The following is a 25188-nucleotide window of genomic DNA, read 5'->3' on the forward strand; positions in this document are numbered from 1 at the left end:
CACGCTGTGGTGATGGGGAGCGAATCAGCGGGGTGGGTGAGGGCTTGAGTACAAAGGGATGGTGGAGGGAGTTTTGGGGGTGATGGAGCTGTCACGTGACCTGATCAGGATCGTGGTTATATGGACCTATATGTGGGTAGGAATTCATTAGAACTATTCACCAAAGGAAAAAAGAGCCGCGTTTGCTGCTGTATAATAATTATATGATAAAAATATCTTTAAAAGGGGAAAGGGTGGCGTTTATCCCGAGGTACAAGTCCTAGGATTACCCATCACTGGAGTGTGAGCCCTCAGACACCACAGGCCCTGTGCTTGTGAGTGGGAGGGGTGCGTCCCCCCGCCCCCATGTACACACGGCAGATGCGATGCAGAGTGTCTGCGTGCACTTTTGAAAGGACAGCAGGGTTTTAACACAGAGCAAGGCCTCTTTGGCCGACCATTTACTCTGATAAGAAGGAAATACACCATGAACAGACTTTTCTTTGCAAGTCCCTTTCCTGGCCTCACACCCAGTTATGGATTTCCTGCTGCTAATAGATTTCAGCTCTTTACTCTCCTCTTCTCGCCTGTGCTGCTGCGGCTGCACTGCCTCTGTGTCCTGACAGCTCTTGTTGCCCCAGAGCCGCTGTGTCCGTCACCGCTGGCAAGTGGCAGTCCCGTGACGAGAAGAGCGGGTCCCTCCCGCGTGCGGTGCTCTTTGGTGGAAGTCAGCCATCCCTGGAGGGCTGGGAGCTGTTCCTATGTACTGTCTCTTCCCGCACTGCCCGCCCTGGTTCTTCTGCTCACGAGGTCACAACGCTACCCAGTATCCTGCGTTGTCGGTCAGTGTCCTTGCGAGGGGTCGGGGACCAAGACCTCTCATGCTGCGTCCCCATGACCTGACGTGGTCCCTCCATCAGGAATGAAGTTCTGGGGTAGGAGCGGTGCCTGCCGAGCAGAGGCTTAACAGGTACTGCTAAGGGAACGAGTGAGTGCCTGACAGAGCAGAGCCGGGTCAGCCGTGGACGAGGGGCCCAGGCCCGGGTAAGCCCGCCTTCTTCTGGATCCCAGCAAACCATCAGAACTTTCTTTCTTCTCTTTTGGATCTTCATTTGTCTGGTAGATTTTTCCACCTGAGGGTATGAAAGACAGGCCAGTGGGTGGCCGGGATGTGTGGGCTCCAAACTCTGGCTTTGGACATTGTTAGCTTGGAAGACGGACAGAAGATGACCCCCTGTCTTCACCTGCAGGAAGGGGTGCTGAGCCCACGGCCGGCCCCCACGGGGGGCGGAGGCACAGCTACGGGAGGGCATCTTGTCCTGGACTGTGGAGAGAAGCAGGTGAGTGCGCCTCGTTCTCCTCTGATTAGTATAGAATACTATGGTGAGCACCAGGCAGAGCTATGTTAATACAACGTTAGGCTGGAGGCAAGACCTACAGGAAACACCATTTGACTCTTCCGCTGCATCAGTGATTTGGCTTCTCGCACTGTTAGCTCAGGTGAGGGTGAGAGGACCCTGAGGGCGGGCAGTGCATCTGGTTTCCTATCCGGACCCGCTGGCTGCGGGGAGGCTCCAGCGCTCCTCTGCTCGTTTCACGCACAAGCGGGAGGGAGGTGGCTTTCCATGTGCCAAGGGCGAGGATGGTTTGGGGCCCAGGTGCTGCAGGTGCGGTCTCTGCCCCGGACTTGTGACCTGTCCTGACCTGGGGGCTCCTGGCAGGCGCCTTAGGAAGAAGTGCTCTGACCTCTGCTTCCCTGTCCACGCTGGTGAAGTGGGTGTAGACGGAGGGAGGAGGAGACCCCGGCCGCTCTGGGTGTTTCTTCCTCCACGGGGGGTTGCGGCCCAGACCTCAAGACCACGCCAGGCCGGCTTTGTCTGCCACGCATTGGCACCACGGGGCCGGGGAGGCATTTAGGCGTGCGGGCTCCGCGGCCCGGCTGAGCATTGTCTTCTAAGTTACCGTGGTTTGTGGAGTGTCACAGGAGGAAGCGGGATGGGCGGCCTGACCTCTGAATGACCTCAGAATCCCCCCAGTCTTCTGCATTCCCAGCTCCAGCTATTGCTTAAGACAAGGGCTTAAGTGAGAAGGGAGAGTTTCCGGAGCGGAGCCAGTGCAGTGTTTCCACCAGAAGTGGCATCCAGGGGTTGGAGAGGTGAGGAGGTGACGCTTGCCGGAGGGCTTGGGGGATACAAGAGGGAGCGAGGACAGGCTCTAGCCTGGGGACCGGCCAGGGCCGTGCTGACCCAGGCAGACCATGCATGTGCACCTGCTCTGTTCCCCATGCCCCTCCTCGCCCCACCTGTGTCACCCACCTCCCCACCTCCCCTGGAGGCTGAGTCCCATCTTCTTGGCTAACCCTGAATGTCCAGCAGTTTCTCACCATGTGGGAAGGACTCTAACCATTGTAAAGTGCGACCCCGTCTTCAGTGCTCGGCACCGTGCCGCCCTGTAGACCAGAGCCAACCTTGTTGTTGCCCGTACGATGTGGCCCTGGGAGCAGGGAGCCACCATTCGCCTTGTATCCTTGGGAGGCAGAGTGGGTGCCTGCCGGGGACCCGGGGCCGGAGAGGCACGTGGGGGCGTCACTGCTCCGGCATCCACGGTCTCCAGACGGATTCTCCGGGACCTGCTGCTGTCACTTTCTCTTCTCGGCCAGAGCAGATAGCCCTTGGGGCAAATTTGCTCCGAGAGGAATCACCACCTGCTTCTTTCAGGCAGGGGGAGGTGGGAGAAGGGAAGGCAGTGGGGTTGAGGCCAGAGGGACCGGAGGCCCCCAGAGCGCTGCTCTTCCGGCTCTGGTGAATCTGGCCTCCTGGGAGTCTGTTGTAGGGCGTGTGGGACTCAAGATTCCTGGCTTAGAGGTGAGAAACCAAACAAGCCAAGATGGGAGATTCCTTAAGGCAGGCAGCATGCAGCTCTGATGTCAGTCCCCGGGAAGGGGAAGCCCAGGCATCAGGTCCCTCTGGCATTGTCCCTCCTGGCCAAAGCCCAAGGGCCCAGGGCACCCTGCGGGCTCTTGGGCTGTGTCTTGTCTCTGGGAAAGGTCAGCTCTGGCCAGCTCCGCTCTTTCTCTTTCTGGGCGAAGGGAATACTAAGGACAGACTCAGGCCATACAGCCCCTGCTTGCTGTGTCTTTGCAGGGCTGCCCTTGCATTCCCAGCGCTATGTTTTTCTGTCCCTCCCGGGCTTATGGATGGAACAGAGCTCTCTACAGGCTGCTCAGAAAGAGGGGGTGCCAGACATCCCCTTGCCTCCTGGAAAGATGCTAAGACGAGGTGGCCTTGGAAAGTAAGGCCTCTTCCACCTGCTGTGCCCTTTGGTGGCCCCCGGGTCGCACCAGACTGTTCAGAATTCACTGCAACCCAAACAACAGGTCTGCCTGTGGCAGGTGAGAAGCGTCACACCTTGCAGCTTTATGGTGCCTAATTAATCCCCACATACCTGCAGGCACAACCAAGTCTTTGCTGTGACCATCTTGCCGTCTTGGCCGGAATCTGCTCCACCCACTCTGGCTCAGCTGGTGGGGGAGGAAGGCAACTGGACGAGGAACCTGACCCCGTCTGTCCAGGTGTTACTCTCCACGCATCCTGTAGTGCACTTGCTGTTTCCTACCTCTCACAGGCGGCGCTTCTCCCAGGCCCTTTATCTGGCTGCGGTACCCGCCCGCAGCTGCCCTGCAGGGAAACACTGGGGAGGTCGTGTCCCCGCCTGGGTGACCTGCAGGTTACAAAGGCCTTTCCTCAAGGCTGGGGCTTGGGGATTCCAGGGGAGAGTGCGACTTCACATGAAACCCCATCTTTCCTGGCTTCCTCCCTAGCCTCTTAGCTTCCTCCTGGGAGCTCCCACCCCAATAAATCCCTTGCACAAGAATCCCCATCTCAGGTTCTGTGGCTAGGGAACTCAACCTAAGACAAATAGTTTCTTCCTCTGTGTGTGTGTGTGTGTGTGTGTGTGTGTGTGTGTGTGAAAGAAATATTGGAATGGGAATCAGATGGATTCAATCTACTGAGCACTTTGGTTTTTAAAAAAATTTTTTTAATGTATTTATTTTTGGCTGCGTTGGGTCTTTGTTGCTGCGTGTGGGCTTTCTCTAGTTGTGGTGAGCAGGGGATGATCTTGGTTGTGGTGCGTGGGCTTCTCATTGCAGTGGCTTCTCTTGTTGTGGAGCACGGGCTCTAGGCATGCGGGCTTCAGTAGTTGTGGCACGTGGGCTCAGTAGTTGTGGTGCACGGGCTTAGTTGCTCCGCGGCATGTGGGATGTTCCCGGACCAGGGCTCGAACCCATGTCCCCTGCATTGGTAGGTGGATTCTTAACCACTGAGCCACCAGGGAAGCCCTCAATCTACTGAGCACTTTGTATGGACCATGCAGAGAGGTTATGGGAGAGGTTAGTGTAGAACAGAGGCATTGATGGAGGAGATCCAGGGGACATTGGGGAGAGGACACTGCCCAGTGTCTGGGCAGGTGAATGATGGAGACAAAGGAGAGGAGGGGCAGCAGGGGCAAAGCAAAGGAGCCTAGCCCTAGACAGAGCGTAGGCAGCGTGCCCACACTCAACCGTGGTGAGCGCTGGAGCCAGGCCCGAGCCCGTCTGCCCACCTCCCAAGGCCCCCTTTCTTCCACACGCCTCTCTCCCTTGAGCTTAGCCGGGTGGGTGGGTGAGACTCTGCTCCCCCTGCCCTTGATGTGTACGTGTCTGCGTGGGCACCGGGCCAGGGTAAACAAACAGTTTGTGCTCATCAAGAACCTGCTACGCTGAGTTGGCTCCCAAACTGCCCTTGACCCAGCGTCACCTTGTTTGTCCAGGTCCAGAGAAGGACGACGTCTCCCCTCTAGAGATTCCAAGCAGAGAGGGATGTGCTACAGGGTCGCAGGGGCTTGCACTCTTGGAGGGCAGGAGAGGCAGGTTCAGTGTTGGGACGACTAGAACCTCCCAGACCAGTGCAGAATCCGGGCTGCTGAAGCACTGAGGCTGCCGGGGGGCTGAGCCCGGTGAGGTTGTAGCTGCCACTGGCCCCAGACCATAGACTCCGGGGATCAGACAGTCGGATGGAAAGGCTGCTGTTTACCAAATGCAGAAAATGAAGAATAAACACGGAAGCTCCGGCAGGTGACCCTGAGGCCGACAGCCAAGGCTGCAGGCACATCACCTCCACCGGCTGGGCATCCAGATCCTGTGTGGGTGCGTGTCGGGGACGGGGTCTGATTCACACCTGGAATCACAGCATCAAGTGGGGTGGGGGGCGGCTTCGAACCTCTCCATGGAGACGGTGGGGAGGGGAGTGACATGGGGTCCCCCACAGGCTTCCCTCCCCCAGACGGACCCTCTGTTGTTTTGCCTGGAGTGACGGAGGGATGAGTAGCAGTTACAGCCTGGGGGTGGGGCAGGGGCATGGCTGAGGGTCCTCAGGCCCTAGAGGGAGGGGCTGGGAAGGCTCTGCGTGAGTGAGGGGTGCTGGGTCACGCGGAGAAGGTTCAAACAAAGTGGAGAAGGGGACTTCAGGGACCCCGCCTCCTGGGCTGAGGGCCAGAGTCTACAGCTGGGCCGAGGAGGCTGGGCGTCCATGAGCAGGTGCGCCCGGCAGCCCGCATGCTCGTCTCAGACCTTGGACGTGGCGTCTGCTACGATCCTGTGAACCCAGAGGACCCCCACTGTCACTTAGGAAGATCAGTCTACAGAATGAGAGCCGGAACCCAAGTCAGGCTTCCTGCAAAGGCTGAAAGCATCTTGGACTTTTCCATCGTCTCCTCTTGCACGATTAAGGTCAAAGTCACCTGCACGTCCTTCCGAGCGGCAGACCACCAGGGGCCTGGTCGTCCGCCTCTGCGCAGCGCCTCCTGTTGGGAGCTGTGAGCAGACGCTGTGAAACGGTGACCCTGTCTGGAAGTAGCCGCAGTAGCAGAGCCGGCCATTTATGATTAAAATCTGCTTCATGCCAAGTGGCGGGTGCTGTCGGGAGGAAGGTTTTGACTCTATTTGGAGAGAATCTGAGAGCTGTTCATCCTGGGACTGCATGAAGGTTCTGCATTTCCCAAGTGTCCAGTGAACATGTTTACATAACGGATGGTCATTTATCCAGAAAGTCCTCAAGGAAAGGTGGGCATTGAGAGGATGGGGCGGGGTTCCCGATAGTACCCGGGCCTTTTCTATTTCTGACATTCGGTGCTTCTGTGACTCGACCCAGAGGGGGACCTGGCGTGAGGTCAGTGGCCTGGGGGTGTGTGTGAGGCTGAGTGGAAGAACTTGACCTCGAGGGCAGGGGGCCGCGCAACCTGAGGCCTTGGGCTTCAGCATGGGCCGTACCGAGCGGGGGTCCCATTCTGCCTTCTCTCTGCTCTACACTTGACGCTCTCTCTTGGTCCCCACGCCGCAGCCGACAGGAGCGCGCTGGTGGCTGTCCCTGTGCTTTGGCTTCTGGATGGCTGGGCACCTCATTGCCCGCTGTTTGGGACCCCGGTACAGACGTGCACCAGGCTTCTCTTCGGATGGCGGTGTAACGGGAGCCCGGCTGAGCTGCCGTGGGCGTTGCCAGGTGAGGAAGTCGCCGGGCGTTGCTCCAGCCCCCGTTGAGATTAGCGGACAGGGCACGTCCTAGAGGTGTGGGCACCGCAGCCCCACACAGCCACAGAGGCTTCTGCCCGAGGCGTGTCAGAAGCACGTGGGTGTGAATCAAGCCTGCGGGCCCCTGAGTGTGCGGCCGGGGAGCGGGCGGGAGGGGCTGCGGAGGACTAGAATTCTGCTCTCCGCTTGGCCAGGACACTCTTCCTGTGGCTCCAAAGGGCCTCTTCTTTGTGCCAACGGCAGGTGCGTGCCCCCACGTGTGCGTGTGTGTCTGTGGACACTTGTGTACACATGCACGAGAGTATCCAGGAATGGGCATCAGACTACGTGTCTCCACGCGAACACCTACGTGTGGCCGGTGCCCTTTGTGCACATACTCATCCGTGTGCCTTCCTGGGCACGTGCGCACGCGTGTGTGCGTATGTGCCCGAGTGCACATGCGTGTCTGTGTGCGCACGTGCTCACGTGCACAGTTTGGGTGGGCGGGTCTGTGCTGGGCTTGACCTCGGGCCGTCGGTTTCCTCGAGGGGAGTTTGTATTCATCCCCCTGTTCTGGGTCGATGGCATTGACCCAGGAGGAGTGAAGGATCAATTGTAATTTGGTTGCAGGGCTGGTGCCAGAGTGATTAGAGCTGAAGAGCAGTTGCAGGGGGCCGGGCCCTGCGCCTGACAGGCTGGTGGCCTGGGAGCAGCTGGGGTGCCGGGGAAAGGAGACTCATTCAAGGGGGTCCCAGCGATTCTGCCTCGAGCCCTCCTGCCAACGAGCCTTCCTTCCTCGCTGGGCTTGGGACGGGCTCAGGGTGAGGGCTGGGGGCCAAGCTTCCTGGCTTTGGCCTTGCTGCCGGGGCACGAGCATGGGAGCCCTTGACAGATGCTTCACCGCCCCCTCCCATGCATCGCTTACATAATAATAAAAACACATGTAATTTAGTCAAGGCTTCTAGCTTCTCCACAGGGTTTCACTTTTCTTTTCTCACTTTTCTTTTCTCATCTAACCTTAGAGCATAGTCCTAAGGTGAGAGAACAAGCATCACCCCATCTTACAGGTGAACAGGCATAGGCCAGGTGCACGGGGACAGTCGAGTCACCGCGGACAGTCGGGGTGGAGCTGTGCACCGTCCCAGCCCAGCCTGGGGCTACACCAGCGATTCTCCAGTGCAGCACAGACATGCAAGTGTCTGGGGTGAAGGCTTGTGAGTAAGGATGGCTTTGGAGGCTGGTTCCCGCACATTAGGGCAGCAGGTCCTCAAAGTGTGGGCCTGAGCCACAAGGGGCTCTGCAAGGCGAGTCCTCAGGCCTTTCCTGCTTCTCAGGAGGGCTGGGCCCAGACCTGAGATTTTCACTGATGCTCCTAACGCAGGTGGACCCGGAGCTGCTTGTGGAGAAGCACAGCGCTAGGGGCTGAGAGGAGGACATCTGGAAAACTTGTTCCAGCTCAGGGTGAGGACGGTCGGGAGAGGATGTGAGTGATGGGCACTATGTGGGCCTGCGGTAGGTGGAAAGAGAAGGGAAGGTGCTGGGGGGGGGGCGGTCCAAGGCACGAATAAAGAGGGGCTGGGACAAGGACCCTTTAGAGCCAGGGTGTCTGGGGTTCATGGGGTTCCCAGCCTCCCCAGTTCAGTGCATGCTCCTGAAGAAGCTCATTCTTTGGAATTTAGAGGAGGAGCTGCTGTGTCTTTCTTATGCAGGAGGGGGATCCAGATTGAGTCGAGGGGGACATGATAGGAGATGGAAAAGGGGCGGGAACAAGACAGCTGGGAGGCTTGTGCACCTTCGTGGCTCTGCTAATCGCATCAGGCTCACAGCCATTCCTAGTGAACGGCTGGGTTCGTGCTGCCAGCTTGAGGGGCAGAAGAAAAGGACTCTGTCCTGATGGGTCATCAGCCAGGAGAGGCAGGCAGGAAGGACCAGGCTGGGGAAGATTCTGGAAAGGAGGGTTGGGAAAAGCAGGAGGTGGTATGGTGTGAGGGGTTTAAGGGCCCCTCCGTCCCCAGCCAGTGACTAGTCTGTCTTATGTGGAGCAAGTGAGGTCGGGGGGCAGGGAGCTTCCAAAAAGATGGGGCTTTTCCCCACGTCTGTGGAGCAATTCATTTCTGAGAATCAGAGAATCTTCTCCAGGATGAGTCAGGTTGGGGTTCAAGGACTGTTCAGGGGTCTCCTTTCCCCGAAGTCAGTTGCAAACAGAGTTCCTGGTCTCCACGTCCTGCTTTTTGAGGCGACAGGGGGGCCTGATACCCGCTCACCCTGGCTCTGCTATGAGACCCTCCTAGGACGCTCTGGGCTACAGCAGCAGCTGTCCCATCACAGCAACTCCCAAATACGCCACCGCAGGTGACACGGTCTACACTAGGGCTGTGGCTGAGGCTGCTGACAGGAAGGGAGCTGGGGAGGCCGCAGTTAGAATTGAGAGGAACTTCCTGGGAGACTTGAGAATGATCTTAACGCTTCACAGAGCCGTTCGGGTGCCAGGCCATCATGGCCTGAGAAGAGTGTAGCCCCACTGAAGGATGCTCACAGCTGTGGCGTGGAGCCCCTCTCTCCTGAGTGACGTGCCAGGCCCTGGTGGCACCGAGCCCATCCTGTTTCCGGCACTCATCCCGGTTTTCGCTCCCGTGATGTTACTCGGAGCACGAGCCAGGCTGGGAGGCATAACAACTGGCCCTCACGTTTGTGACAAGCCTTGTCTGCAAACTACAAACTAGGCCCATGATGTCACTGGTGCACAGGACACCGAGGAGGAGGTGATGCAGCATCACGGTTCCGAGCACGGGTTCTGGAGGCAGCTGCCTGGGTCCCAGCCCTGCCTCAGCTCCTGCCGCTGGTGGGATCTTAGGCAAGGGATTTCATTTCCTCTTCTGTAGAATGGGGATGTAACAGAGTGTCCCACCTAGCGTCACAAGGATTCAGTGATCTGCTCTTTGTAAAGTGCTGGGAACAGGGCCAGTGCATAGGAGGCTCGGTTAGTGTTAGCTACTTCGGGTCAATAAAAGGAGAGCTCAAGACTTAGCGGGGTAAGCGAGCGGCCTGGTTTCAGAGCTAAAATTTGGCAAGGCTGGAGCTCAAACGCAGATCACCAGCTCTCAGTCCCTCATACCAATCAGATCGATATTCTCTGCACAGACTAGTCAGCTCCCGGGCTAGAGGGCCATGGGCTGGAACCCAGGGCTGCTGCCCTTGTCACCCTGCCAGGCATGGTGCTGGGGGCCTTGTGGTCTTCAGCTCATGTGACCCTCACAACAGCCCCCGTTTAGAAGACCCCAAAGTCCAAGGATTGGGCCTCGAACGTCTCTGACTGCAGTGCTGCTCTGGGTGCAGATCAGGGAGACCCAGAGTCCCCCCCTCCAGAATGGCCCAGGGGTCCCCGGCAGGTGGAGGCGCTGTCCGCAGTGCTGACTCTGCTCTCACAACCCTCAGACCAGGGGCTCTCGTCGCTCAGAAATTGGGATGCTGTGTAGCTGGGAGAGCCATCTCTCCTGGGAGCGGCGGCACCGAAAGCTCCCGGATACGGCACGGAATGTGCAAGTGTGCATACACGTGACGCGGGTGCTGGGCACCGGCGAGCGTCTTGGAGGCATCTATCCGTATCCCCGTGGCTCTGCGCAGGGCCACATATATGTGTGAAAGCGCGTGGGCGGGCAGGTCCGAACGTGGTGCCACAGCACCTGTCCGCGTGGGCGGTGAGAGCCTGTGTCCCTGGAGTGTGTGGCGTGGAGAGTGAGGACGGGGGTGAACGACAGCAGCGTGTGGTGCTGGCGGTGCGGCGTGGTGAGGAGCCCCGCGAGCTGGGCTTCATCTCCACCTCCGCTCCGAGCCGCTCACGCAGGTGCACACACGCGCGCACACACACCTGCACCCTCAAGCCTGTCCACACCTGCGTCTTCCACATCCACGGGCACAGGCAGCCCAGCAGTTGTGCAGGGCACGCGCACACAGAACGTGAGCACGCGCGTCCACTCAGCTGCCACCCTGCGCCTCCGCGTCCTGACCTTCAGCCCCTCTTCTCCGGAGCCCCTGTTCCTCGTGCTCCCCTCCAGCCCCTCGGCAGTGGGGCTCCTTGGCCTGCTGCTTGTGGCAGATCCACTCACGGGGCCCGGCACCTGCACGGCCGCTTTTCCTCCAGACTGGCTTACAGGCGGCTCCTGCTGGCGCCACCTGCTGGTGGCCTCTCCCCAGTGTCTGCACAGGTCGGGGTGGGGACCTGGGCCCCCGGAGACAAGAATTGGGGCGAAGCCCAGAGCCGCCTGGACGCGGGGCTCAGGGCGAGTCTGACGAAGGTGGACGTCACTGGACAAGGCTCCTTGGGGCCTGACTTAGGCAAGAGGACCGGATGCCATGCTGGGCCTCCTGGCTGGGAAGGCAGGAGGTCCGTGCACGTGGGACGCTCGGGGGCGGAAGGCTGAGGCACCCACCTGCCGTGTGAGAGCTCGGGAGGATGTGCACTCCGCAGGCGTGTACAGAGGTGGACATGACACGTGCGTGGCTGTCAGAAGAGATCCTGCTTATGGAGGTGGGCACAGACGTGTCCCGCATCACGCGTGTGATTTTTCATGTGTGAGTCCCTGCAAAGGTGTGTGCACTGTGTGTGTTTGTGGAGAGAGGTGGGTTCCAGTGATACAAACACGCCACGTGGTAAAGCCTTGGCGTTATCATGCCAAAGGCTTCAACCTAGGCAGGGACCTGGGACGGGTCCACATATTTTCCTGGGCTGTGAACCCCTGACCCCACCCTCTAAACGTGCTGCCCGATTTCCAGCTGCTTCTTCCCTTCTCTCCCTTTCTGCCCCCCTGTAAATACCCGTCGTTCATGCGGGACAGTCAGACGCTGGAATTCTGCATAGAGAGAACAGCCTCTCAGGGGACTGAAAGCAGCGGAACCAGCCATGGACCCCCTTCTTGTCCACCAGGGAGGACCGTTGCTGCTGAGACTGCAGACCATCCACCCGGCCCCGTGCCCCACGCCTTTTTGCAGGGCTCATGCCTCAAAGGACCTCCACAAAGGACAGCAGCCCCGGGCAGAGAAAGACTCTTTCTCCCGCAGCAAATGCTCTTTTCAAACCAGCCCCCCTCCTGTTGGAATGGAGCAGGGTCGTCTTGGTGCCCCTCAATTAACCTTGGGAGGCTGCCAGGAGAGCAGCCGTCATGACAGCCTGCCCCCCTCCCCGCCCTCTCTCTGCACAGCCCTCCTTCTATGGGCTTATTGTCTGGGTCCCCCATGGGATCTTCTCAGCGCCTCAACTGGCCTCTCCCACAAACCCTCCTGCCCTGGGCTTCCCTGGCAGCCATGACTCCCTGCCCCGCAAGGCCATGGGCTTTTCCAAGTGGGTTTCCTAGAAAGGGAGGGGGGAGGGAGCTTAGCTTCGAAGCCCTCAGAAGTTGGGGCTCTGGAAGAATTCTCCTCCTTTCCAAAATGGCGCTCATCACTGTTTATGTCTTTCTCCCACCCTACCCCAGGGAACACACCCTTCTCAGAACACACGCCAGAATCTCCCTATAGCTGGTTCTTCCCGGGTTGGGTCGGCAATCCTCTCCTGTGCAGATAAATCTTCACTCTGTCACATTGTTTCCTAGTTTCTAACCACCTAGAAACAGACACTGGGCTGCGAGCAAGGTTAGAGGTTCAGCACCACCTTCTAATTTTAACCGGCGCCGAGGCAGCTGCGTCCCACAGGGGCTTCTGGTACACCTCCTCCTCCAGCTATGGACTGGCCACTGCGCTGACCCTTAGCTCTCTGTATTCTTCTGAACATCCCTATCGGCTGTTAGCTGTAAGTTCTGTGACAACGAGGATGTGTCTGCCTTTTGCTCATCCTGCACCTCGCGGGGTGTTTGGCTCACAGTAGGTGCTCAGTACACATTTGTGAGTGCCAGCTGCTGATCACATGGTTGGACGTTTCTGGAATTCCCAGCGAGGCTTAGGGAAGTCGCACAGCTTTCTTAAGGATGCACTGTTGGTGAGACAAGGCAGGGAGGGGACTCGGGTCTCCTGACTCTGGGTCCAGCAACTGGTTCTTTACACCATATTTACCTTGTGTCCAAGCACCATGGCAACTTGTTGCTGTGGTACCCTCTGCAATGGATGCTTTTTCCAAGAATAAATCCGGTTCTGTCTCCAGGCTCCCCATACGACTCTGAAACCCAACGAGGGGAGGAACAGAGAGGAAGAGAAGGAGAGAAAATTGGGCAGTGAGGGCTCGTGATAGAGGGGGCAGTGAAAGAAGGAGGGGGCAGGGGCAAAGGGGTGGGGGGTGAGGGTGGAGCCGCTGGGTGCAGAGGAGCCTGGGGACGGGAGGGCGGGGCTGCATCTGCACCCGACCTCTGGCTCCTGTCTGGTCCCCAGCCCCGCCTCCTGTTTCCTGCACCTGGTAGAGCGATGTTCATGCCAAGGCTCTGGGGGAGGGGGGGCATGGAATAAAGATGCCCTGGGCATGTCCTAGCACTCCCGCACAAGGCCCTTTTGTGTGGGGGCTGAGAACCAAGTGTGGAGGGGCCTGAGAAAGAGAGGGCTGGGGGTGGAATGTGTGCCAGAAATAGACCCGCTCGAGCCCTCCAGCTGTGGCTGCACCCCACCCCCGCCCGTCCATCTGTGGGTCCAAAGAAGAAGCGCAGCCCCTCCCCTTTCACTGCCCGGGCCCCTCGTTCCCCCCGCTCCCCCACCGCCCTTGGCCCCTTGGTTTTACTTGAGCCGATAGAGATGCTTCTCTGCAGCCTTTCCTGGCCCACCGGTTCCTCAGTCCTCCAGTGCAGTCTCTGCTGTCCCCGTGTCACCGTACCACCCCGCCTGTGGGTCCATCCCCACGCACGCCCACTGAACACCGCCGCCCGGCAGGCACCAGGGTACGGAGAGCAGAGAGTGAGGCAGGCCAACTCTGCCCTCGGGGCTCCCAGACCAGCAGGTACCCTGGCAGCAGCCCCTGTTCCCCATCCTGCCTCCTCTGCTCCCTCCCTGAAGGTTTAGCTCATTCCTCACACCCTCCACTCAGCTCTCACCCGTCTCCACCTTCTGGAGGTTCGAGCCTGGACCACAGTCTCTCCCCAGGCCCCTGCTGACAGAGTAATAAGTGTTGCTCAAGCGCCCAGCCTGATCCTTCCAAATGGATGCTAAGCTCCTGGGGGACAGGGCTGCTGGCTTGTCACTCTTCTGTCCTCCTCCTCGGTGCCTGGCACAGTGCTGACTGCAAGCTGGTTCCGAGGCTGCCTGTCAGTTGGAGAATTCCTTCTTCTGATGCGCCTTGAGCCCTGCTCCTTGATCTCTCCATTTCCTGCGTGTTGGCATGACTTGTTCTTTGGCGGATTCCCCATAAATTCCTGATCCTCCGCTGACATCAATCTTTTGCCAATTTCAATGATGCCAGGAGCTCCAATCCATGGCTCCATGTGCCTCTGCAGAAGCTTCCACACTATACTAGAATCCCTGGTTGGTCAACAGTCTTGGGATGAGGCCGGGCCCAGTTTTTCTCCGATGTAATGCAGCAGGGGCACAGAACCGGAGACAGAGAAATAGTACATACGTCCTTTCAGATTCCTCTCCTGCAGACCCTCATCCCCATTACCTTCTCCTGTCCCCTCTATGGATGGAGAGAGTATGGCTCAGACAAAGAATGACCCAGACCCCCAGCTTGTTAGGGCCAGAGCTGGATGGCCCCTTTAGACACCTGGAAGCCAGAGCGTGTAAGTGAGGGCCACAGCTTTCCACCTGCTCCAGTGCCTCGCTGCTGGGCCTTTAGTTCCAGGCAGGCAAGGGCAGACTCAGGTGGAGTCCTGTCAATCATTTTCTGTGACGCAGCCTTTGGCATGGTGAGGGGTTTCTGAAGAGTGACGGCCACGTATTCCTGTGGGTACTTCACAGGGAGGGCTGTCATTAGGGCTCCTAAGCTCTGTAGGACAGATCTGATGCAAAGCAGAGAACCTCTTTCCTGCATTCTTACATTAAGCCACAAAAACATGAAACATGTCTTCTTTGAGACTGTTCAGAACTGGCCTGGAAGGCCACGAAGGAAGAGGAGCGTGGCTGGTAAGGCTGAGAGGGTTATCATCTGGTTTTCAGATAAAATGGTCCTAAATTATGGCTCTACTTTCTTCCTGGGGCAAAAACTTGATCTCTTTTCAGCCAGACAAGAAACGAATACAGTTTGGCTAAAATTCCAAGAACTGGCACCCACCTGCTATATCCCACCATACACACGGTTCTGCAGTATCACGCTCTGTAACAGGTGGGGTCCTGGTAGACCCCCTCCCATGTTTGGGGACCCATCTGGATGAGACATCATAAAATGATCCTATGTGGTGGGAACAGGTGTCTTAAGCCAGGAAGGCCTGGATCTGTCTCTGGGCCAGTCACCACCTCCATCTCACCAAGATGTGGCCTTCAGGGAAACTGTAACTGAGCAGGAGAATACTGGATATTCTGGGAAATTAGAATCATAATGAAGTTTGAGTTTTAAAAAGAAAAGTCTCCAGGAATTTATTTTTGGAGAGGACAAAGTGGACTGTTAGAATAGCTATTCAGGTCCAGAAAAACAACGTATGGCCAGAGGCTGCAGGTGCCTGCAAAGATCTGTGAGCATTTTGAGCTGAGATGGAAAATTCTTATGATAAGAAGGTTTAGAATCCTGCAAAGATTTTCCCCACTTCTCCTGCATCAGATCTTAAGATGAGATATTTATACTTCGGAAATCCAATTTCCTTTGTTTATTTTCTTCTCTCCTTCCAAGTTCTTTTAAACATGCTGACTGGTCTCTGGCATATTGAGAGAAAACAAGGTGAAAGAAGTTGCTTCATAAATGGGCTAGGCTTCCGTAATTGGTCACGCTCACATCCCTGTGTGCCTGGGACTGGTGGTGGCAGCTTGAATTCAAGCAAGAAAATTCTAAGATCTAGAGGCTGTCTGTCTACAAATGCTTTCTTTCTAGGGATTTCCTCTAGAGTTCATTTTTGGCTGAATTTTGGAGACTGTTTTCCTGGCAAATTGTATCATTTCCCCAGTGGCTGCAGCACGACCTCCCATCCCATGAGCTTTGGGATGTGGACACTGCTCCTATCAAGAGGTAGGGATCTACATTCTCTGCCTTGGAATCGAGGCAGGGTTTTGACTCTACTGGAAGTGGTGCTATGTGTCTTCCAGGGCTAGGACATAAAGGGAAGTCTATCTTCTGCCTGGTTCTACTGGGATGCCGGCTCTTGGAACCCGGCCACCATGCTGTAAGGAAGCCCAAGCATCCCGCGGAGAAGCCCACCTGGAGAATAACTGCAGTTCTTTGCCTGCAGCCTTGGCTGCCAGCCAGCATCACTTGCTGACAATGTGAGTGAGCCACCTGCAGCGCTCAGCTCCCCTCCCCCGGTTGGTCAGATGTTGTATGAAGCAGAGAAGAGCTGTCCCCACCATGCCCTGCCCAAATTGCAGATTTGTGAGCAAATAAGTGACTCTCGTTGCTTTAAGTCGCTACATTTTGGGATGGCTTTTTTTTTTTTTTTTAATACGGCAAGATAACCGATACAGTTCCTGACTATAGAAACACTAAACACCCCCTCTGGTGCTCATTGGGGTAAATTACTTGGACTTGGAGATGCCTCTCTTCCTCACAAGCAACTGTTCTGACAGCCGTCCTCACCTAGATTCTACAAAGAGGTCTGGGACCACTGAGGAAGGGGGGATGACAGTGAGTGAACAACTGGTTTTGAGTCCTACGTGCTCAGTGGATGTGAGGAGGGAGTGAGTACCCCCTCCTCTTCTAGATTTGAAGCTTCCGCAGACACCTGTCCTTCAGGGCTCCAGGGGGATATGTGGGTAGGTAGCTAGATGGTTTTACATGGAGGAACTGATAAGACTAGCATTTTGTATTTCCAAAATGTAGGAGGGCTGACATCTACTCCCTTATCTGAGGTACACACCTGCATTATTAGAGACACTGTTGACTAACCATCTACACCCAGGAGCTGCTCCCAGGAGTGGCTTACATCCTTCCCTCATGTCCGTCTTGGATGCTGGGGTCCATGTTCACCTTGAGTCTATTACTGGACGTGTCCCATCCTTCTTGGGTCCCGAGATTAGCCACGTGCCAAGAGGGAAAGACTTAATTGTCTCGTCCCTCACTGGGACCTGACATTGTACATCTCTTTTGAGTGGATATGAAACCAAACTGAGACATGTCTGAGGATGACGCTAACTTTTCCCTTTGAATCTCAGCTTTCCTCCCTTTTCTCTCTGCCTTCACTCCCGTTCTGCTGCATTTCTGGTAGATTTATCCAGAAGAAATTTAGTCCCCTTTTCAGATCTTTTGAAACCCTTCCCAGCTGAACTCATACTCTTAAGCTCTTTATGTTATTTTTTTCCTTTCAATCTGACAGACAGTTTTAGTTCCCTAGCAGAAACTACCATGCTGAGTAGGACAAAATCAATGACCAAGCAAATACAGTCAAGATGATGGTGAGAGTGGCTCCACCCCTTTCCTTACCCTTCAGGCCCCTAGAAGAATGTTTCCCACTCCTCTGCCGTGTTTATGCCTACAAAGCGCTAGGGACTGGGGCGGCCCTGGGGGACCCAGCATTTCTCTTTAGGCGAGCTAGCTGCTTAGGGGCTTTAGAAAGAGAATCCTGTTATCGTTAGTTCTGCAAAGGGATCCCTTAAGGCTCATAGCCCTAGGACCCTGGTCACGTGTATACGTTGAGGGCAGAGCTCTAGCTCCTGGACACGCTGGCTGGGAATCAGCCCTTCAGTGGGGGACCAGAGCTTCCAACTCATTTCACATCTCCAAGAAAGGCATCTTGGCAGAGAAAGAGACCCTAAAGTGATGGCTCAGGGAGAACTGTCCCTGCATCACCAGAGTTATGTCTCATGACTGGAGCAGTTGGGCAGGGCAGGATTCTGGTTCTTCACGTTATATCCAAATGCTAAACTTTACCAGTGTGTTTGCTGCTCTGCTGGGGAGGGGGTCCCAGCTTTCCATCTCCTGGCTGGCAGTGAGCTAAGAGGGTTCACCTTCCAGGGAAGGCTGTTTCCCCAGTATTCAGGCCACTTTTGATGTATGGTCTGTGTGTGTGTGTGTGTGTGTGTGCGTGTTTTCTTAGAAGCAAGTTTCCCTCTTGTTTTGTTTTCTTTGAGCTCCATGTCCTAGAGCCAGTGAGCTCCCCTTTGCTGCCCCTCTGTCTCCCTTCTGTGGCAGCAGCCCATCCTGGGGAGCTGTGCCCCTCTCACCACTGCTCTCACTCCTTGAAGGAACAGGCATCTTCACTTCAGCCTCAGAACGCCCGTGTGAGGGGATTGTTTGTAGTAGATGTTTCCATGACACTCGTTTATTTCTTCTGCAAATACAACTGCACTGGGGGAGGGGATGAGATTGGGAAACATGAACACCTTCCAGTTTCCTCCCTGTCCTCTACTGAAGGAATAAGAAATCCACTTTCCCTGGGTCCCTCCATCCCAGACCCCTACACTGCTCCCCAAATCCATTTGGCTTCATGCTGCTGCGATGGGGCCGGGCTCCCAGGAGGGTGGGGAGGGGGTTGGAACCTTGTGCTTGAGGAGACAGCCTTTTTAGGAGAAGAACAAACACTTTCACTGCTCAAAGTGGAGATTTCGTGGTGATGAGCAACTATGACCCGCACTGGGGGTGGCAGTGTGCACACGTGTTCCCGACGGGGCCCGTGACTCTCCCGCAGCTGAGCCAATGAATCACCCCAAATCTTAGCGACTTTTAGAGGTCATTTTAGTCATCCCCCTGCCTTCGGGCTGGATGGAGCTTAATGTAATCTCACGTTTGGGTGGGAGGGGGTGCGTTGGGGAGAAAAGAGTGGCCGTGTGTGGAAGGGAGGGGGTTGGTGGCGGTAGCGCGTGACCCTTTGAAAAGATATCCGGCGAAGGACGTTCCCAGCTTCCCCAGGCTGCCGTTCCCGGGTTTCCCCATCACTGAATCAGCACCGTCCTCCCGGGACGCCTTTTTGCTGGATGGAAACCGGATGCTGGGTTCACTAGCTGGGCGGGGGCGCCGACCCCTCAGACCTCAGACCTGCAGGGTACCCGAGACTCCAGGGTCCCGTTAGCCGGCCCAGCAGCCACATTCCCTCCCCCAGAAACTTGCCAGGCATAGGGAGCAGGGAGCAGAACCAAGCGGAGACGCGGTAGCGCCTTCTCCCCGGCAATGCGCATGATTCTGCGGCTCTGGGCTGGCCACACGTCAACGCACCTTGAATGGGCTCGCCCCCCTCGCCGCGACGGGCAGGCGTCCCAGCCAATCGGGCTCCGGGTTTGCGAGCCGCGCCCAATGGGCGGACGGCGGGGGCGGGCCTGGGGCGGTGCGGCCGGGCTTCTCCTCGGCGCTGGCTGCGCTCCGCTCGGGCTCTAGTGCAGGTGCCGCTGCGCCGGGCGGGAGGCTGCGCGCCGAGCCGAGCGGAGCCGCGGAGGGATGGGGAGCGGGCCGCCCGGTCTGCAAGAGCCGCAGGAGCCGCGGGAGCACCGGCACGGGGCGTAGGCGGCGCGGGGCACTTTGCGATAGGATGAGGCTCCTGGCTGGCGCGCGGTAGTACTATGATTTGGTATGTGGCCACTTTGATAGCAAGTGTGATCAGCGCCCGAGGTCTTGCGGCTCAAGGTGAGTTGAAGTGCAGCGTCCCTCCCCTGCGCCTCCCGGCGCTCTTGGCCCCATCCTCCTGCCGAGCCCGCGCCCTCCCGGCGGGCGCGCTCCGAGCACCGCGGGGAGGGCGGGGGCCGAGGCCGCGGCCGGCGGGAAGGGCCTGAGCCCGGGCTGCCGGCGCTCGGGAGAGGACGCCTCGGGCTTCGGTCCACTTCGCCACCCTTGGCCCCAGGGCTTCACAGCGGGTGCCGCGCCCGGTGCCCTTCGCGGGCGCAGCCGCCGCCCCGAGCGCTGGGGAGGCGGCGGCTTTCTGAACTCTGCCGCCGGGGAGTTTGCGGGTCCTCGGGCGGCTGCGGCACGCTGGACCCCGCGTAGCGCCACCGCTCCGCAGGAGAGCCGCTGTGGGGCTTGGCTCCGGCTTGCGTCTTTCCGGACCACACGTTTTGGCAGCTGGAGGTCGGGTCCCCTCGCAGGGCGGGGCGCACGGAGCCCCGCGAGAGGAGAAGAGTTGGTTCTGCGCGGGGTTCCTCGCCGGCTGCGAGGAGCGGCTGCCTTCGGCTGGCCCTGCCCGCGCCCCGCTCCGCCGCACCTGAGACTGGCCGGGCAAAAGTTCCCCGGGAGCGCGCCGCAGCCGGGCACAGCTGGCCGGGGGCGAGGGCGGCGGAAGGGGGTCCCCACTGCCGCGTCTCCGGGCGGAGGGAGGTTTTCCTCTTTCCGTTTTTCCGGTCTGAGCTGGGAAGAGGCCAGAGGGAAGCCCGCGCGTTGAGTGATGCGCACGTGAGCGCGCCGGCTTGTGCTCTGGAGACGGCAGAGCCACCTGCCCACCTCTGTGTGACACCCCGGCTCTCGGCCCTTGTATGGAAGTAGGAGCGGAGCCTGAAAGTGCCTGGTCTCTGAGCTCACGGTGCTCAGTGCGTAGACACGACCCGGCTGCGGACAGGTTCCTAGGGCCGGGAGGGATGGCTTCCGGGGAGAACTGCCGGGAGTGGGCGGCAGCGGGATACCCCGCGTCCGGCCGCGGTCGCGCAGGAGGGTCCTCTCCTCACCGTGTCTGGGGCTGTGTAGGGGGAGGGGAAGTGATTTGGGAAAGTTTCTGGAATGGAATAGGTCTCCGTGCTGTTTGGGAGTGTGTGAATACAGAGGAGGGCGAAGGGGAGGGTGATTTTGTTAAATGGTGTGTGACCTGGATGGTTTTAAAACTCTCCCTTTGTCAGGTGGGGAAACTGAGGCCAGAGTGACCGCAGAAGCTTGTGGAGTGGGGTGTGAGGTCGTTCGAACTGCGCTTGAGAACCTGCCTCCAGCCTCAGCCTCACCCCCTCATTCCCTTGTAGTCTTCCGATGCCCGCAGCTTCCTCCCCTCCGGTTTTTGGTATGTTCCTGCTATGGGACTGTGGCTGAAAGCACAAAAGGATGTGCTGGGATCTTTGAATAAAAAAGAAACTCCAAAGGGAGGCTCTGAAAAAGCCTCCAAGCCTGAGACTTCAGGGGATGAGACTTCAGGGGAGGCTGATGGACTTTTTACAAGTTTAAGCACAGAATAAAGGAAAATGGGCTTTATTACAGCAGCACACAAGGCGGCTAGACAGAAGGAAGGACTTCGCAGCATTGAAGGTTGTTGGTTATGAAGCTTTTGCCTTCTGTCTGCGGTGGCTGGACATGAACCCCTGCCTGCCACCCCTGTGGGTCTTCGGGGTCTTTTTAGCCAAAGGGGCTCTGCGTGTGGTGGTGAAGGACCTAGGTCTAGTCACAGGACCTGGAGTCAAGTCCGGCTCGGCCACTTGCTGGCCTGTGACCTTGGACACGTTGCTTCGCTTCTCTGATGGTCACTTGCCTCGTTGGGGGTTAACAGCCTGAGCCTGTAGGGTTTTGTGAACATCAGCGTTCTTTAGTCAGTAAGAAAGTAAGTAAATGATGACGATGATGGTTTCACTGTCTGGGGCTTCCAGGCCCCCCTCTCAGTTTCTTTCCCTTGAGCCATTCAGGGCATTGGGAGCTGGGAATGCCTTGGGGTAAAGTTCAGGTGCTGCCTCTGTCGGGAACCAAGTTTGGTTTCCCAGGCGGACCTTGCCCGGGGAGATGTGGAGGGCTGCTCGGAAATCCTTTGAAAGATCTGTAAAACTGGAGTTTTGTCAGTAGCCAGAGCCTTGTGGGAAGGATGCAGGGAGCCCAGGAGGCAAGCAGCTCATCACGCACAGCCTCCGGGGGCAGGAGACAGGCCTGTGAGGCTGCTGCCTGCACACTGCCAGCATTCAGATGCTGCTGTGTGAGCTCAGCTGTTCTCCGACTGGCAGAGGTGACTTCCGGGAGATTCCTGAGGGGAGGAACTCTGCGGTGCCAGCCTTAGGGTTTGGCTGAGCAGGGGCTGCTCCAGCAGAGGGGCGAAAGGGTTGGGACAGAGGGAGGGATGAGTCACGTGTGTCCGGGGGGCAGTGGAGAGGTTGGGGAGGGTGTGCAGAAGAGCCTGGAAGATGGCTATTGGAGTCTGCATCCCAGACGTTTGCTGAACAAGCCTGGGGGGAGGACCCGGGCCTTTACCGCCAAGGCTGCCTCCTCCTGTTGACTACAAATCCTGCATGACTAGTGTCCCCAAAGAAAGTGGGTTCTGACTCAGATCCTGCTGGTAGCTGGACCAGTGCCCTGTACTCTTGGCCTGGCCCTGACCCTCCTCCCTCCCTTTGGCAGCCAAGGTGGGAGGGAGGAAGTTTAGGCCTGGAGGCTGCTAGCAAGACCCACGGGCAGCCTCTCAGCTGAGCAGGACTTGGCTCGGGACGTGGCCAAGTGGCATGTGTGTGCGTCCCCAGCACACACGCTAGAGGCAGGGGTGTGTCTGGCAGGCTGCGCTCAGGAGAAGCTGAGCAGGGTGTGTGTGTGAAGAATCAGCTTTCAGCTGCTGGCCCCAAGATCGGTGTGTGCTGGACCTGGAGCTGCCGGGTCCCAGGGCTGGTGGTTTCAGGTTTGAGGCTCTGAGACAGAAAGCTGGGATCTGGTTACCTAAGGAGCAGATGCTGCCTGGCCGGGAGGTGCTGAACTCCAGCCTGTCCTGGCTCCTGGCCCTGTACTCTCCTCCCTCAGATCTCCCTTCCTCGGGCCTGGCTGCCACAGCCTTGCTGCGCTGAGGGAGTGAGGGCGGACCTGGGCGCGAGGGGGTGAGGCCCGAGAGGGACGAACTCTCTCCTCTCTGAAAGGCTTCCTGTCCTCCTGCACGTCCCATGCCTCCTCAGGCTGGGCTCGGGTCTCGGGGAGCAGCTCTCTCCTGTCTGCGCCCGAGGATGGGTAAAGCAGCTTGTGTGAGAGTGGATCTGAATTGTGGAAAGAGCTGTCACTGGTGCAAGCTGCTGGAGGTGACTGCACACGTGCGCGCGTGTGCACGCAGTGTGTGCAGCTGTGTGTTTGCATGTGCACGTGAATGCAGCAGACAGGCGACCCAGAGTCTCTAGGAACGAGGTGGGGCATCACTCCCGTCTGAGTGTTGGTGGCCGTGGGTGGCAGTAAGGCTAGACTTGGAGCAGACGCCTGACTTTCCCTGCCCCCTGCTCCACACCTGAGTCTGGGCAGCGCAGAAGCCCCCAAAGTTGGAGGCTCAGCCCAGGGGATGGTCGAAGGATGCCTGAACTCCCCGAGAGAAAGCCTCAGTGGGGACACACACGGGCAGAGCCCCAGGGATGCAGAAGACGGGTCTGTCTTGTAAGGTGGGCTCTGGTCTCGGCTGCCCAGTAGCCCAGACTCCTGAGTGGAGAAGGGGCTGGGTCCCTGGGGAGCTGGGCGCAGAGGCAGCTTGTAGCCTGGCCCTGCCCATGGGGGAGAGCCCAGCCTGCCCGAGGCAGCTGACCTATTTTTCTTAGGAATCTTCCTGCTTTTCTGTTCTCTCTTGCGTGAATAAGCAGAAGACTGGTGAGCAGAGTCAGGGGCTCCATGAAGGTTTCGGAGAGCAGTTCCTCGTGGGCCAGACTGTGAGCGAGGTCTCAGCCAGCCTGCCTGTCCTCCTGGAAGGGAGGGGACTGGGTGCTGCTCTCTGCCCGACCCTCTACCCCGCCCCGCCCCCGAGCTCCCTCCTGGTCCAGGCCTGGCCACCGGCTGTGGCAGGTAACTTGCACACACTATACGAGGGCAGCCGCTGTCCTGTTTTCTGGCTTCTGAGTAGGGAGTGCTGACGCTTCACTACGAGCAGACACGGGCTTCGATCCCCCGCTTACTCGTGACCACCTGGCGCCTTACCTGAGGGCTCTCCCGGCTCACGGGCACTTGGACCAGGCCTGTACCCGCCCGGCAGGCGGGCAGGGTGGGTGTCGCTGGGTCTGTCCATGGAGGAGCCGCTGCAGGAGCAGAGCGGAGGTTGGATTGCTGACTGCTTCCTGCCAGTGGCTCCTGGGGAAAGGCTCTTGGAAATACAATCTAGCCCAGAGCAAATTAAGGCTGCTAATAGCATCGTTGCTGCCTCTCGGGCTGCCTGGGCCAGGAGGGTCAGGGTGGAGAGGCGCCCACGGAGGAGGGGGCCTGCAGATCCTGCCCCTCCCCCAGGGCCTCGAGAGAAAATGGAAAGGTTCCCAGCCAGGGCCAGGCTGGGCTCAACTGACCTTTGACTTGGGCCCTGAGAGTTTGATGGGGAGTGGGGGCCGAAGGGCCGTGAGGTCAGCACTGGGGAGACCGCAGAAGGAGGATCTGCCCAGGCGGGGGTGGAGGTCCTGGCCGGAGGCAGGCTGTCCCGGTGCCCTCCGGCCCACCTGCCTCCTGGGAAGGACAACCAGGGTGCGGCCTGACGTGGACACGGCCGTTCCTCCACATCACACTTGGCTTTGGGTGGTATGTCTGTCCTCAGCTTTCCTCATGCAAGCCTCTGGCTCTCCACTCCCCGGGTAGGGGGTGGGTGCTGTTCCGGGGGAGCCCGATCACAAGCTCCCTGGAATCTCCTGGAACCCCCTGGCGTGTCAGGGAGGAGGGCCTGGGGGACTGTTGGGGGCTGTGCCTTTTTTGGACTCAGCAGGGATTATTTTTAGGCTGACAGATGGAGGTGGTGGCTGGCGCTGGTATTATTAGATAACAGGCCTGTGGTTTGGGAGCCTGGTGCCCGAGGGGGAGGGGGACGGGGTTGGGGGGTGGGGTGGGCGGGGGAGGGGAGGCTCCCTGAGGACTTGTATTCACAGAGGAGGAGGCTGGCGCCGCCTCCGCCACACCCAGCCCGAGTTCCCGGGTCCCAGGTGGAGGGGGCTCAGCCCAGTGCCAGCAGCTGTCTTCTGACCCAGGCGCACCCTGCCGTCCTGCTTGGGTCCAGGGCTGCAGAGCTCTGGCTGTGAGAACCTGTCCAGAGTGTGCGGTGTGGAGGGGCTGGCCTGACTCAGCGGAGGGGAGGGGGCTGCTTCTTGGGTCGGCGTGGGAGGGGGCTTCGTCCTTGGTCCCTGGGCCTGTGGCCTGGCCAAGGGGAGACACGGCAGCTGGAACCTGCTCCGACCTGCTGCCCGGCGGGCGGCTGAGCCAGCCAGGGGGCCCCCAGCCTGCTCACCTGTGAAATGGAGATGGTAGTACGCCTGTCAGCCAGCGCTGCGACCCAGCACGGGCCTGGTATGTAGGAGCGGCCTAGAGGAAGCCGGGTTTGCCTGGTGGCCGGCTCTCCCGCCGTCAGACCTTCCGGTCCTGGCACCTCTCCTCCCCCAGCCCCGCCTGTGGAAGAGCCCCAGCTTGGGGGGTGGGGGCGTCAGGCCCTGGATGCCCCGTGGTCCTGTGCTCACGGGGGGGATCCAGTGGCAGCCCTGGATCTGGCTACCCGCCGGGCACCACCTGGCCCAGAGAGCAGTGGGTTTGTCCCCAGTGGGCTTTCGGAAAGGTCAGCCAGACCGCAGGGGCACCGCGTCCTCCTTTGCCCTCTCTGCCCACCAGGGTGTGTCCCCAAGATGCAAAATTGCTCTGCTCCTCCAGGTACAGCTGAGTCCTGCCTTCTCTGAAAGGGGTGTGTGGCATCCAGGACACCTCCCACCCCTGCGGTGCTCACCCTGCAGACACCATTGTCCCTTTGAGGCTCGCGGCCTTGTCCCTCTGCTGCCGCAGGCTTCTGTGCTGGGGAGGGGTCTGGGGCCTCCCCCCCCCC

At 58.6% G+C, this 25188-nt stretch overlaps 1 protein-coding gene across 1 annotated transcript in view; it reads left to right on the forward strand.

Moving 5' to 3' along the window:
* Positions 1 to 19016: 19016 nt before the first annotated feature.
* Positions 19017 to 25188, forward strand: part of IGSF9B (immunoglobulin superfamily member 9B) — a 42667-nt gene continuing 36495 nt past the window's right edge. The window contains exon 1 of the mRNA XM_029208366.1: positions 19017 to 19127. Coding sequence (XP_029064199.1) covers positions 19064 to 19127 — 64 coding nt within the window. The 5' untranslated portion in view covers positions 19017 to 19063. The remainder of the gene's footprint in view (positions 19128 to 25188) is intronic.

Source organism: Monodon monoceros, unplaced genomic scaffold (assembly GCF_005190385.1).
Source record: "Monodon monoceros isolate NGI ecotype Baffin Bay Population unplaced genomic scaffold, NGI_Narwhal_1 Super_Scaffold_7, whole genome shotgun sequence".
NCBI classification, from domain to species: domain Eukaryota; kingdom Metazoa; phylum Chordata; class Mammalia; order Artiodactyla; family Monodontidae; genus Monodon; species Monodon monoceros.